The sequence below is a fragment of the Ammospiza caudacuta genome, chromosome 1, assembly GCF_027887145.1.
Source record: "Ammospiza caudacuta isolate bAmmCau1 chromosome 1, bAmmCau1.pri, whole genome shotgun sequence".
In the NCBI taxonomy this organism is placed as follows: Eukaryota; Metazoa; Chordata; class Aves; order Passeriformes; family Passerellidae; genus Ammospiza; species Ammospiza caudacuta.
In genome coordinates, this window is record NC_080593.1 from 72981942 (window position 1) to 72994360 (window position 12419).

Sequence of the window (12419 nt, forward strand, 5' to 3'; positions counted from 1 at the left end):
GCAGTGAGCCTAGAATCTACTTTGGGAGAATAAAAGAAATGTGGGAGAAACAGAAGAGATACTCTATGTGATGCTCCTTCCAGTGGGATATGCTTGCCTTTGGAATGAAGCACAGACAGCTGCTGATAAGAGTTTAGATGAAATGTGTGAGTAGCTGAGCCCTCTTCCCAACACTCACCCTTCCTGGCATGCTGCCTCCATGTAGGACAGCATACCCTTCCCAACCCCTGGGGGTACAAGCATTTCTCACCTGGCCTGCTTTGGCATTTTCACAAACAAAAGCTTCATAAAATCTCGCAAACTCTGGCGCGTTATCGTTCACATCCAGGACTTTCACTGTCACAGAGACGCTGCCCACCTGTGAGGGGTTATCTGGAACAAGAAGGTTTAATGTAAGGAAAGGCAGAATCTGGGAAGGGGAAGAGGCTGCTCCTCACTTGGCTCAAGAGGTAAATCAGGTTTTCCACTACTAGCTTGTGTTAAGCACATTTTCCCATTGGGAACTGTGGTGACTTGGGTATTGTGTGACTCAGAGTGAAGCTGCAAATGCTGCTCTCTGTCTAGCCTGACTTCCCATTTAATCACATATTTTACAAACAAAGCAATTCTGTAAAAGACTTCAACCTGGTTCAGTCCAATGAATTATTTCTACAGCAAATGTTTTAGACAATGCCCCATTTTTTTTTATTGTCCTTCAACCGGGCAATACTCTTTGTTGAGCCTCCCTACTGATAGCATGAATTTGGAAGGTACTTTTTTAAGGACAGACTTGTTATTTAGAACTTGTTAAAAATGGCAGTTTCTATCTCCAGTTCAGAGATGGTTTTGCTCAAAATTTATGTTCCTTGAACTCAAAAATAGTGTCAAGTCTTTGATACTTTGTACAGAGAGGTTTAAAATGTAATAACACATGAAATTGAACAGAAAAGCTTTCAGTGAAGCTTAAAATTGCAATGAAAATTTTACATTCTGCATGACACCATTTGTGATGTTTCTGTCCCACTGGTGCATTAACTTTCTTTGTCAGTAAATCTGTACATCTTTTTGCATATCTTCACAAATTCCCAACTAAGTGGCTACAGAATAATTTGTTTTTCTTACTGTTCTTGTCTGCCTCAAATCGTCTTTCCCCCCCTCATTTAATGACAAAATAAAACTGTAATCAGAAAGAAAAAAATGTTAAGGGATCAGAAGAAGTGCAAAAACCAAGAAAAATTTTTAATATTAGTATTTCATCTTCTTTCAGCTGTAGCATTTTGTACATTTACCTCCAAATATATCTCCCTTTATAGCAAGAAATGATATATTCATATAAACAATAGAGAGTTTGCATAAACTCTGAAATTTTTATTAAATGTTCAGTGTACTGCAGTTCACAACATGTGTTGCATTGTGTCATTCAAATAATCCTCAAACTATGTTGTTTCTCCCTAATTTGTAATGTAATCCTTCAGCTTCCCACATATGCATACATACATCTTGCTAACACACCTGTTGTTGTGGCAGGTGAGTTCACACTCTTAGAAATAATTGATCTAACCTTTAGGGCTATTCAGGAGTGTAGAGCTATGAAATTTTTGAAACTATTCACTAAATTAAAATGCACATGTACAGAGCAAAACTGACAGAGGATTGATGGAAAGGGAACAAAGGAAGACGTGCCTTCCTATTGCTCTCACCCTCAATGCTGCTACAGGGGCAGCTTTTACAGACTCATGGTATTGCAATGGCCATTGGTGGCTGAAAATAAAAGTAGTGTCAAAACAGATGGGGGTGAAATCCCATTGTCTCAACCACTTTCACTACTTAAAAGGGCACAGAAAGGCATCATGTGCTGGAACAGCCTGCAAATACGTGGCAGAGTAACTCCAACTCTTGTGAAATATTTCCCCTGCTTTCAAGCTGGCTGATTGCAATTTGGGCAAACTTGTTGAAACTTTGTTCCTCTCAAAGTGCTCCATATCTCTGGCACAGGCTAGATGTGCAGGAATCTTTCTGAGACACAAGGAATGACTCAGCTATTGGCACCAAGCTGCAGAAAAGCTGCTGCCTCTCACAGATGAACTGAGATCTTGAGCAAAAGTTATGTGAACTGAAGGAATTTCAGGTGAAGACTAGGTGAACCTTTTCTTTGCTTATATGTCTGAAGTTCCTTTATGAAGCTCACATATGTGAGCATTTCAAACTCAGCTAAATTTTTTATACTGACACAATGAAATGAGCATCTCCTTCTTCTCACGGCCTTGAAAAATACCCGGCACAGATGAATCCTGATCTGAGTTTTAGCTCATTGTAAAACCCAAAAGCATAATGAGTTCAGCATACTCAAAGATACCAAAGCACTCTGGCCCAAATTATTTATGTAGCAAGCAGATGGCGATGTCATTTACTTGCTGCTGAACCAGAGCAGATTTCAACTAGTGACCTAGCAGTGTAGGATCACTGCTGCCTACCCATCCCTGCACCACTCAGTCCTCCCAGGCAGGACTGGGAGCTCTAGCAGCTGTGCAGCCTTTGCAGTATTTTCTTTAGCCTGGCTTTCTGAAGTGAGAGGGCTCTGCCAGAAACACATCAGGAGGAGTTTTAAATAAATCCCTGGAATGCAAATGAATTGAAAAAGAAGGACTCTGCATTTAATTGCCATCCTCTATGCCTCCCACCACCCCGTGAAAATGAGCATAAAAAAAACATAAAATGCAGTATTTGCTGGTTGATGTCAGAGGAGCAATTCACTTAATGCGCCTTCCCACTCGGAGCATAACAATATGTGAACTTTGAATTCAGGCCCCTCAGCCTGCTTTGTCTGCTGTATCTCTTTAGTCTGTGTCCAGTCTGCATTCTCCTTACTCAGCTCCATGGCCAGCACAGTGATGTTGTGCCAAGAAATGTCCTCTCGATCAAGAGGTCTTGCGGTCATCAGTGCTCCCGATGTTACGTCGACATAAAAGAACCGTCCCGGATCACTGCTCCTGTCAATCGAGTATCTGCAAGAACACATACGAAAAATATTATGCAACCCTTGTGAAAACTGTGTGTTACAGCCACCAAAGTATCCCAGCAATGGGGACAGTGTCGTACAAAGCAGATCCACATTCTTCCACAACCTAGTTATGTGCTCCTTTGACTTGCATAGGTCCAGAGTGAGATGCTGGAAAAAGTTCATGTGGCTAATGAATTGGTACTTGAATGAAGCTGGAATACAGGAAGATTTAGAGGAAGAAGCCTCAAAATAAGGCACAGAACAGTGCAGGAACATCTGCTTTACAGAGAAAATCTGCCAGTGAGAAGTATAATTTTTTTTCTGAGAGAACTAATTATGCCCTGTCTCTAGGCAAATTCAGACAGGATGAAAATGGCTTCAGATCAGCTCATTCTCTGAGCCCCTAGGTTGATGAGGAGGAACCATTCCCTTCCTTTTCTTCTGTATTCTCTCCTTCTTGAGGGGAATAAATTCCACCTGCATCCTGAAGCATGTCCCTGATGGAGCTGTGTCAGCACAAGGGGGATGTGCGCCTTTCTCACAGCATCCAGTCAGAGAAAACAGCTCCTTCTGTGAGGCTGATTCATTGTAGTTACTGAACCTTCCTGACCAATGTTGTGTCAGTTCAGTGCTGGGAACCAGCTTCCTGCCCCTGTGAGTGGGGGAATGTGGTGAAGCCTGCAGGCCAGAAAACCTGGGCAGGGAGGCAGCTGATGGACAGAGGTCACTGCAGTACTCGATCAGAGGGATGATTTCTCAGAGTGTGTAAAATACTCAGTATCCTTCACAGGCATTGCCTTGCTCTAAAAGGCACTTTGTGCAAGCTGCCTTCCCAGCTGACTGCTAGCATGGCAAGGGATACTTTGGCCAAAGCCACACACAGGCCTAGGTAAATGTCACAGCCTAGAACAGAGACCAGACTTTCTGTCCTTTTTGTTGGTACTTTCATTAGAGTGGATGGGAATTGAAAGCATTAGTCACAACAGAAACTGAACAGGGCTTATTCTTCTGAATTTTCTCCTTTCAGCATGAATGCATTCACTGGAACAAGCATGTCAGCCTTTTCTTTACATAGGGACTTATTAAACCGGGATATAAAACACTATTGAGATATATTGTTGGGAAATTCCTTTACACTCTTTTTCAGAACAATCAAAGAGGAAGGGATGGCAGGTTTGTATCCCTTTCCTTCCCAGGCCTTCCTAACTCTTCATCAATAAAAAGATTCCTCAGGCATTTGATTTATTTAGACAATGAGTGTTCCTATATTTTGATATAATAATTATTCTTGTATGAGTGCTATAAAAATAATTTCTCTGACATTTTAAGGCCAATGAGTATCTGAAATTGACTATAGCCTTGTGATTAGTGGTTCAAAAATAAGCACCGGTGTCAAGAGGCACAGGTGGATTTTTTCTAGATTCTCCAGCTAAGTTCTCTTGTTAAGTGTACCTGCTCCTGCACACTTGTTTCCACGGTACTATTTAGATAATCTTCCTGAATCATTTAACAACAATCATGGCATATTTCCAGCCATCAGAATTTCATAGTGTGGGAGCCAGGTACTGGATGCATGGAAAGTGAGGATTTGAGCCAGGTCACAGTGTAAATTTCAAATGGATTTCAGCTTGTGCAACATAGTAAATCTTTGGGATTATTGTCTTTTTTAGCTTGCCTTGCCCTGTGCAAAGTGAATTCAGCTTAAAACGTTGCCAGGCTGATACTGCACAGAGTTGGAATGAATGGAGGAGACCACAGAAAAGGCAAGAACTAATTCTGACTATCTGCATTTTAGACAGCACTACAAATGGTATTTATTATTACTTTTTAAATCTGTTCCTTTACCTCAACATGGGGGAAAAGGAGGGAAGGAATGAGGGAAGAAAGGGCAGTGGAAAAGGAGGAAGGGGGGGAGAAAAGAGGAAGGAAGTTGTCGAAGAACAGAGTTACAAAAGAGTCTGTGCATATTTACAACTTTTTTTTTTTAAATGTATCTTTGTTGATGGATTCTGTGGTTTATAGAGTGTTGTTCATCAAGGGCAGAGCTTCAGTCACTACAAAGCTCTGAAACAACTAAGAAAAAACTCATTAAAAATAACAATGATCAATTCTACCCTCTGATAGTCCTCAGAATTATTCTTATACTATTTTAAGCAGATTAGCAGAGAGCTGTTTGCATTGCAGGGTTTAGATGATGCTAGACAGTATTCAATCAGCAAAATAGGATGCAAATGGAAAAAAAGTTTAGAGTAATGAAATTGTGATGCAGACAGTATAATAGTTTTACTGAGGAATTTGAGGCAATGTCATGAGAAGTATGATAACCTTATAATGTAGGCAGAAAAGATAGGTATATTAAAGTAGCAGAGATGAAAAAAAATAATTAGACCAGCAACACAGAGTGCTGTACCATTAAGAAGAACAGGCTTTGTGTCTGCTCAGATCTTCTAGCTGAAGCCCACAGGATTGCTCATTTAGATTTTACTTTTTTTTCAAAAAATCCTAGTACTCAATGTTTCAACTCCCTCCTGTATTTCCCAGGACTGTTCCTGAACACAGGCATGTCAGAAGCTGGGCCAATGCATGGGTAGTCAAACAGCAGCTCAACACCTGAAACTCTCAGATGAGAGGAGCAGCCAACCTCCTGGGATAATCAAAGTGCCTGCACTAGTAGGTAGTGAAAATTTCTGTGTGGGCTGGCCTTGGACAAGAGCACTCTCCTCTGATAAATGGGGCTGGCAGTGGCCGGCAGCCACTATGGAAGAGAGTGCTGTGATCACACAAATCTGCTCCTTTGGCTCCTTGCTGAGTTGCACCTATGAAGCTCCCATGGTTGTAAATGCACCTTTATCTTTCTTACTGCCTTATGGGAATATCTAACTCTGCATCTTTGACCAGACACTAGATAATTTAACAGTTCTTGTATATTTATTAGCATGCATTCACTCTACTCTGAAAGTAGTTGTGTGTTTTAGCTTATTGACAAGTGCAAACTTTGAAAGAGAAGGGGGAAAAAAGAGAAGCAAGTTGATCCCCTTGCCATCAGGATGGCAGTGGGTTTTCAGCAACGCTGTCAGGTTTTGTGCCAGCACAGGGAAGATTCTGAGGTTTGTTTTTAATGTCAGGACATGCCTGACCAGCTCATTGCAAGGCTTGATGCTGATGTCTTCCACACCACAGAACAGGGAGAGCTCCTGCATCGCTTTGACAGAGTCCTCAGTGTGTGAGGTCTGGTTTGTCAAACCCACTGATGACCACTACTGGCTGGAAAGAAAGAATCCCTCTTACTCACCACTGCCCCACCAACCAGATGTGTTAAGGACTGCTCGTGGGGCAGCACACAAAGAGAGGACAGACCTGATGGAGTTGTTGGTCACGTCTGGGTCCTTGGCAGAAATGATCTGTATGGTGGTCCCAATCTCCACATCCTCGGGCACTTCCACAAAGTAGATGCTGGGCTCGAACACAGGAGGCTCATCCACGTCCTCCACACTGATGTGGACAGTGGTGGTGTCACGGAAGGGACCCAGGTTCAGGAACCGCATTTCCAGGTGAGGGTTGGCACCCTCTACCTTCAAGGTGTAGCTTTTCTTGCTCTCAAAACTTAAAGGCTGAGGAGAAAAAATTAAATCTACCATCAGGCACACCGAGCCATATCATTATTACTTTTAATTTCAATGGCAACAAAGATAAATATTTGCAGATGCAGAAAAAGCTTTGAAAGACAGTAGTATTAGAAATGGCACTGTATGTGTTTTCTGTCCTTAATTTGATAGTTGAGCTGAAAAGGCAGGAGAAATACTTGCAGATCACTTCAAAAGACATACTCTTCCATTCTTCTTGCTAAAATGAAAATATAAACAGCCACCCTGCCACTGCATCATGATTCACACAACCTGTTTCATGCCACTCTGAGGAAAATACATGAAGAAACAGACAGTAATAGGAGTACCTGAAAATAAGGTAAGGCAGTTGGTTCCTCAAAAATGGGCCCAGTGGCAGGAACAAGGATGCTCACACAGGAGGTAGAGGTCCCAGTTAGCATCCTCTTTTTTCTCCTGAGGACACCAGAGTCTTGTCTCCAAGATCCCTGGTTGCCAAGCTGGTAAGGGGCTCCAGTGGGAGCAGGGAACATGGTCAGCCTCTCTTTCAAGTTCTTGTTCCAGTTTTTATCCATAATCCATCCTTCCTAGAAGTGAGGTTTTTTCACCTCCTCCTTTCAGTAAGTATCCTAAACATGGGTTCACCATCCAGGTGTAATGAGTGCTAGGATTTGAATCTGCTCCCTGCCTAGAGAATAGATTAATTTCAAAGTGGTTTAATTATAAAATATCCCTGATATCTTCCTCTGGGGACTTTTGCACTTCATATGAAATGTGAATTATTAAAAACTCAAGTATTATTTGAGGCAGGGAGTGAGAATGGTCTCTTTTTCCCTTTTCCCTCTTCCCTTTTCTTTCCTTTCTGAGACAATGGATAAAGGGGGCCAGCTTACTCTGTTAGTAGTTACCTGAATTTGATTTCCTATCTAGATAAAACTACTTATTTGGTATACATGGATATAGAAGTAACTAATGCTGACACTGAACCTTTCAATAAATAACATTTTCATCTCCCTTCCATCTTCTTTTCACAGATCCCTGAAGAAAATAAGGTATCTCCAAACCTTCTTAGATCTGAATGAAAATTTCCATATTTAATGTGCTACTTACCAGTCTTGGTAAGAGATTACAGTAAGGATTTAACAAACCAGAATAACAGTATGGAAGGGTCAGTCCAAAATATAAAAAAATGCCACCAGATGAAATACAGCTCACAGAGGATACAGTCATGCTTCTCAAATTGCATTCAGAAGTTGCAAGCAATTGCAGTGTGGTTAAATGGTCACAACCCTTTACTTGGATAATCTGGGCAGGTCTGATGCTGAAAACCAGCACAGTGAATTCCCTTAGCTTGCACAGATTCTGAGCAAGACAAATCTTGTACCAGGAAAGAAATGGCTAATCTCAGGGTCACCCAGTGGGGCATACCCCTCTATGCTATATGAGCAGTTTTCAAAAAGAGCGGCTTTATATGGACATAAGGATTTGAGCCTCATGTGTGGAATTGCCACACACAGCAGCAGTTCATTTTGACTGCAGTAAGATATCTGCTGTTCCCATCCAATCCCTTTGCTTCTTCTTTTCAGCTCTTTCTATTTGAAGACCAATCACCAGACTGACACATGGAGATGGGAAGCAAAAGAGAAGGAGGATGCCAACACCATTGGAAGTCAAAGGTACAAAGATCATGACTGTGGCAGTCAATTTATCCTTTGCCAGTCATAACCCATTTCTTTTCTGCCCTGTTCAATGGAGCAGCTGACCCTGTTCTGCAGCCATGAGGTGTGTATTAGTTTAAGCAGCATCAGCAGAAGATTTCCATGCTCAGGCATGCCTCAAAACACCTCCTGGATCCAACCAAGCCTTCAATACTTGTCTGCTGCCCCAACAGCTTCCTCCTTCAGAAGTGGACATGTTACAGTGACATATGAAAGCTCATGCTTTCACAGTAGATTACCAGTACTGATGTCCTGCATAGGAATGCCTGACTAAAGACTGGCATTCTTGAAATTATAAAACTGAAGATCACTCAGCATTTAGTACATGAGAGTGAGAAATGAAGACTGGAATGGGAACAGGTTTCTGTGCTGGGGACGTGATGGTCCAGTATTGCTGGAGATGCTGCTCAGTGAGTGAGGCAGTACAAACTGTGCAGTCTGTGGCAGCAGCTACAAGCAGGTGGTCTGAAACCTGCTCTAGCTGCCTTTAGCTCCACCTGGTACATCAGCAACTACTGCAGGCATAGCACTTGTCAGTTAGGGTTTGGTGAGGTCTACAAATGTAACATCCCTGGCTGCAGAGTCATTATTGTCTACCAGTTGCATATTTATGAGCTGTAAAAATAGCAGTAAGATATTCAAAGGACCAAGCTACACTTATTGTCCATCTGGCTGGGAATGTGCAATGCAAAGGTGCCTAAACATATACTAAGAAAGAATTGAATTGTTTCACATGTGAAGAAAACTGCATGAGAAACACTGCATGTACACTAAAAAGCTAAGATATAAAAAAGCAGTTAAATCACAGACTTAACAGCTGTAAAACCCAATTACATTATTAAAATACATAATCACCTAGATCAAGTTAGAAAAATGAGAAAAATCAGACAAGTGTGCTAGACCACTGCATTTTTGATGTTCCTGTTCGCCTTCATTGTCAAAGATGACTTTACCTCCCATTTCTCTCCTGTGCTAATGCCTCAGCACACTGTCCCTCTCATCGGACTTTTCTCCCATGGGTGCATTCAAACTTCTTCCCAATGATGGTCCCATGGAGAGGGCAGGCAAGTTACCTTCTCCTGTGAGCTTAGCATGCTGCAAAACACAGCCAAGAGGAGAGGCAGCCCATGGAAAACTCTCCTTGTCCTTGTCCTTCTGGCACTGCTGACACAGGCAATGAGAGAGGGCACCATGCAGGGGGGAATTTGGCAAGACCCACTGTGAGAAAGTGGTTGATCAGGCAATGTCAGGGAAGGAAGGCAGGACAGGACAGGGCTCTCCTGTGTGCTGTGCTGGCTGGGTTACCCAGCACCCTGCCTTCCATGGGCAGTGCAGAAGGGAAGGCAGGGAGAAGAGGAAAGTAGGGTGAGCATCAGTATCCCAGGCAGGCAGCCTGGAAGGTACTGTAAATCTTCAGGAGGTGCTCAACATTTTGTGGGATTAGTAGGCTGTGATAAGTAGCCACAACACCACAAGCAGCAGTCTTGCCAGTAACTGTAAGTTCTGGCTTTCTGATGCCTGTGTTAGAAGTGCTAATTATTTTGCTTGGGAAATCTGTCAAGAAAAATTAAAGGGGAAGTTTTGCTTACTTTTAAAAAAGATTTCATTCTTGGTTTAGAAATTCTCTCTTCCCTCTCCTCCCATTTTGATATCTTTTTATATCGACACCAGCTGAATTTTTTTTGGAAGGAATTCAAAGGACAACAATCCCAGTATTGATAATCACAGCATTACATAAAGCTAGAGACATACATAAAATATTACGAATGTTTATGTACAGTAGGTGGATTGAGCAATATGCACCTGATGCCAGTATATCAGTATATATCTGGTATGATTGATACCATACATTTTATAACTCCTCTGGACATACAAGAAAATGTAGCAAAACTGTATTCATAATAACGAAGGTCAAGCTTATTGCCACATTTGCTCAAAAGAAACTATTTTCTTTCATTGATAAATGAGTGGAAAATTACATTGGAGTTTGCATTCAGCATCTATTTCATTCCAGAAGATATGCTTAACTTTAGGGACTAATATGCACAAAACAAAATGCTGGGGAAAGGTGACCATAAATACATGCTTAAATGCTTTGCTGCAGGGCATAGAGGCTTGCAAGGTCAAAGCTCTCCCCTGTATTGTTCCATTTTAGTGCACAATTTAATCCCAGGCCATTTAAATGGAAACTATACTTCCTTATTAGTACACTAGAGATGCTTAGGCAGAAATATGGTTACAATTTCATAACCTAGAAACAGAGTTGAACTTCTAACATTTATGTACGATTGTAGAATAAATATCCCATAGCGGGGAGCCTAAGCAAAATACTCAATGCCTTCCTGCATAGCCTGTGGTACAGAGTACCAGCAGTTTCACAGCTGCCATTTTAGAGACAGCTTCCTCTAGACTAATTAGCATTTATGGATCTTCAAGCAGCAATTAAAAAAAAAATAAACACTGCCTGGGTTTTATTGGTTTATAAATAATTCCAAGGCATGCTTTATTATTGTTTGTGGAACACCACAGTGAAAAATATGTACAGTTCAAATGCAAATATTGATCTAATTTCTTGCATTGTAGGATAATTAAGCTACAGAGAATATTTAAATAGATAAATAAGGAGTCAGAGCATTCCTTTGGTGGGAAAAGACATGTTTATGTTAATGATGTTCCCACTTTATAAAAGTTGTTCTTAGGAATGCAGTCTGCTTTCATATTTTAGCAATAAATGTTAAAGAAATTGTGTTTTACAGCCAGAAAGGGGCTACTGTCACATAATGGGAACCAAGTTACTGCAGGCATAGGGAATATTCCACACATAAAATGTAACCCGGACAGTTAGCCATATAAATCACTATAAAAAGGAAACTTTTTTACCTTTCTTACAGTGATGATGCCAACTTGGTAATTAGGATCAGTGTTAATATCAAAGACATCCAGTCCATCTCCATCCACAAGGCTGTATTTCATCTCTGCATTAATGCCTTCGTCCAGGTCTTTAGCAACCACGCGGCCCACGGTGGAGCTGATGGGAGCAGACTCCAGCACACTCATCTGATAATGCTCTGGCACAAGCAGCACACAGGGAGAGAGGGGAAAAACAGGCTGTGAGGAGGAACCAAAAAAACTGCAAAACAATGCAGTGGATCAGGGAGGCCACAACACTGCATGGCCTGCAGAGAGTCTTTAGCACCTGTGCCAAAGTTGTGACTGCCACGTGATTTCCTTTAAAAGCCACAGCCCAGCTAAATTTCCTGGGGAAGTTTTATTTAGGTGTTTGTTATAGGAACAAGTTTGTTGAATGGGTTTTTTTAAAAACAGCAATACATCTGAAGATAGGAACTTCAACTAGAAAAATAGGGCAATTAGCACCAGTGCTGTTGCAGCCATGATATAAAGCAGGATATGTAACAGATTTAATAGGACAGGTATCCTTTTATTTGAACAGTTTGTACAGCAGGAATAAACAAGTTTTGAGCAACACAAATCCTTTCTCAAGTCCCTTCAAAGTTCTTTTCAGCCCTGAAGAAGGAATTTACCAGTTATTCTATTAAAATGTATTGCCTCTCCCTACAAATACTGTCTTGACCACATTTGTGGCATTGCTAATTTGCTTAACAGCAAGAGTGGGGAAATAACAACCTGCTATTTTAAAAGTGTATTTTGAAAATATAAATGCTGTACCTAAAATACTTCTCTGGCGTCATGCTTTACTTTCAAACCTTCCTTGCTGCACCCCCTCTGTTGACTGCATCAACTTTAGAAGGCTATTCTAAGCTTTAGAAGGCAGAATAACACCAAGGACGGGGTTTGATGAATTGTAATTTTTCTTAATCAAGAGTTTGATATCAGTTATAATTCATGCCACTTTGAAAACACAGCTGGCAATGGCGTGCTCAAGAAGTTGCTCTAGCAGAAGAAAAGTGGAAGTTGAGAGTTCTTGCTGATCCTAGTGGAATACTTTGATTTACCAGTGCAACATGCAGTAACAGATGGAGAAGAAGAATACCATCAAAAAGAACTGCGGGAGTTTGCATTACTCAGCTAAATGAGAAAAAAGTCAAAACCAAAATGGCCTGACATTGATTTACACCACTAAAAGAATCCATTTTCTTT

The 12419-nt window shown here is 41.2% G+C and overlaps 1 protein-coding gene across 1 annotated transcript in view; it reads right to left on the reverse strand.

Moving 5' to 3' along the window:
* Positions 1-12419, reverse strand: part of CDH20 (cadherin 20) — a 116967-nt gene that overhangs the window by 11975 nt on the left and 92573 nt on the right. The window contains exons 6-9 of the mRNA XM_058820440.1: positions 11181-11368; positions 6338-6591; positions 2848-2984; positions 251-372 (exon numbers count right to left, since the gene is read on the reverse strand). Of these exons, the coding sequence (XP_058676423.1) occupies positions 251-372; positions 2848-2984; positions 6338-6591; positions 11181-11368 (701 nt within the window). The remainder of the gene's footprint in view (positions 1-250; positions 373-2847; positions 2985-6337; positions 6592-11180; positions 11369-12419) is intronic.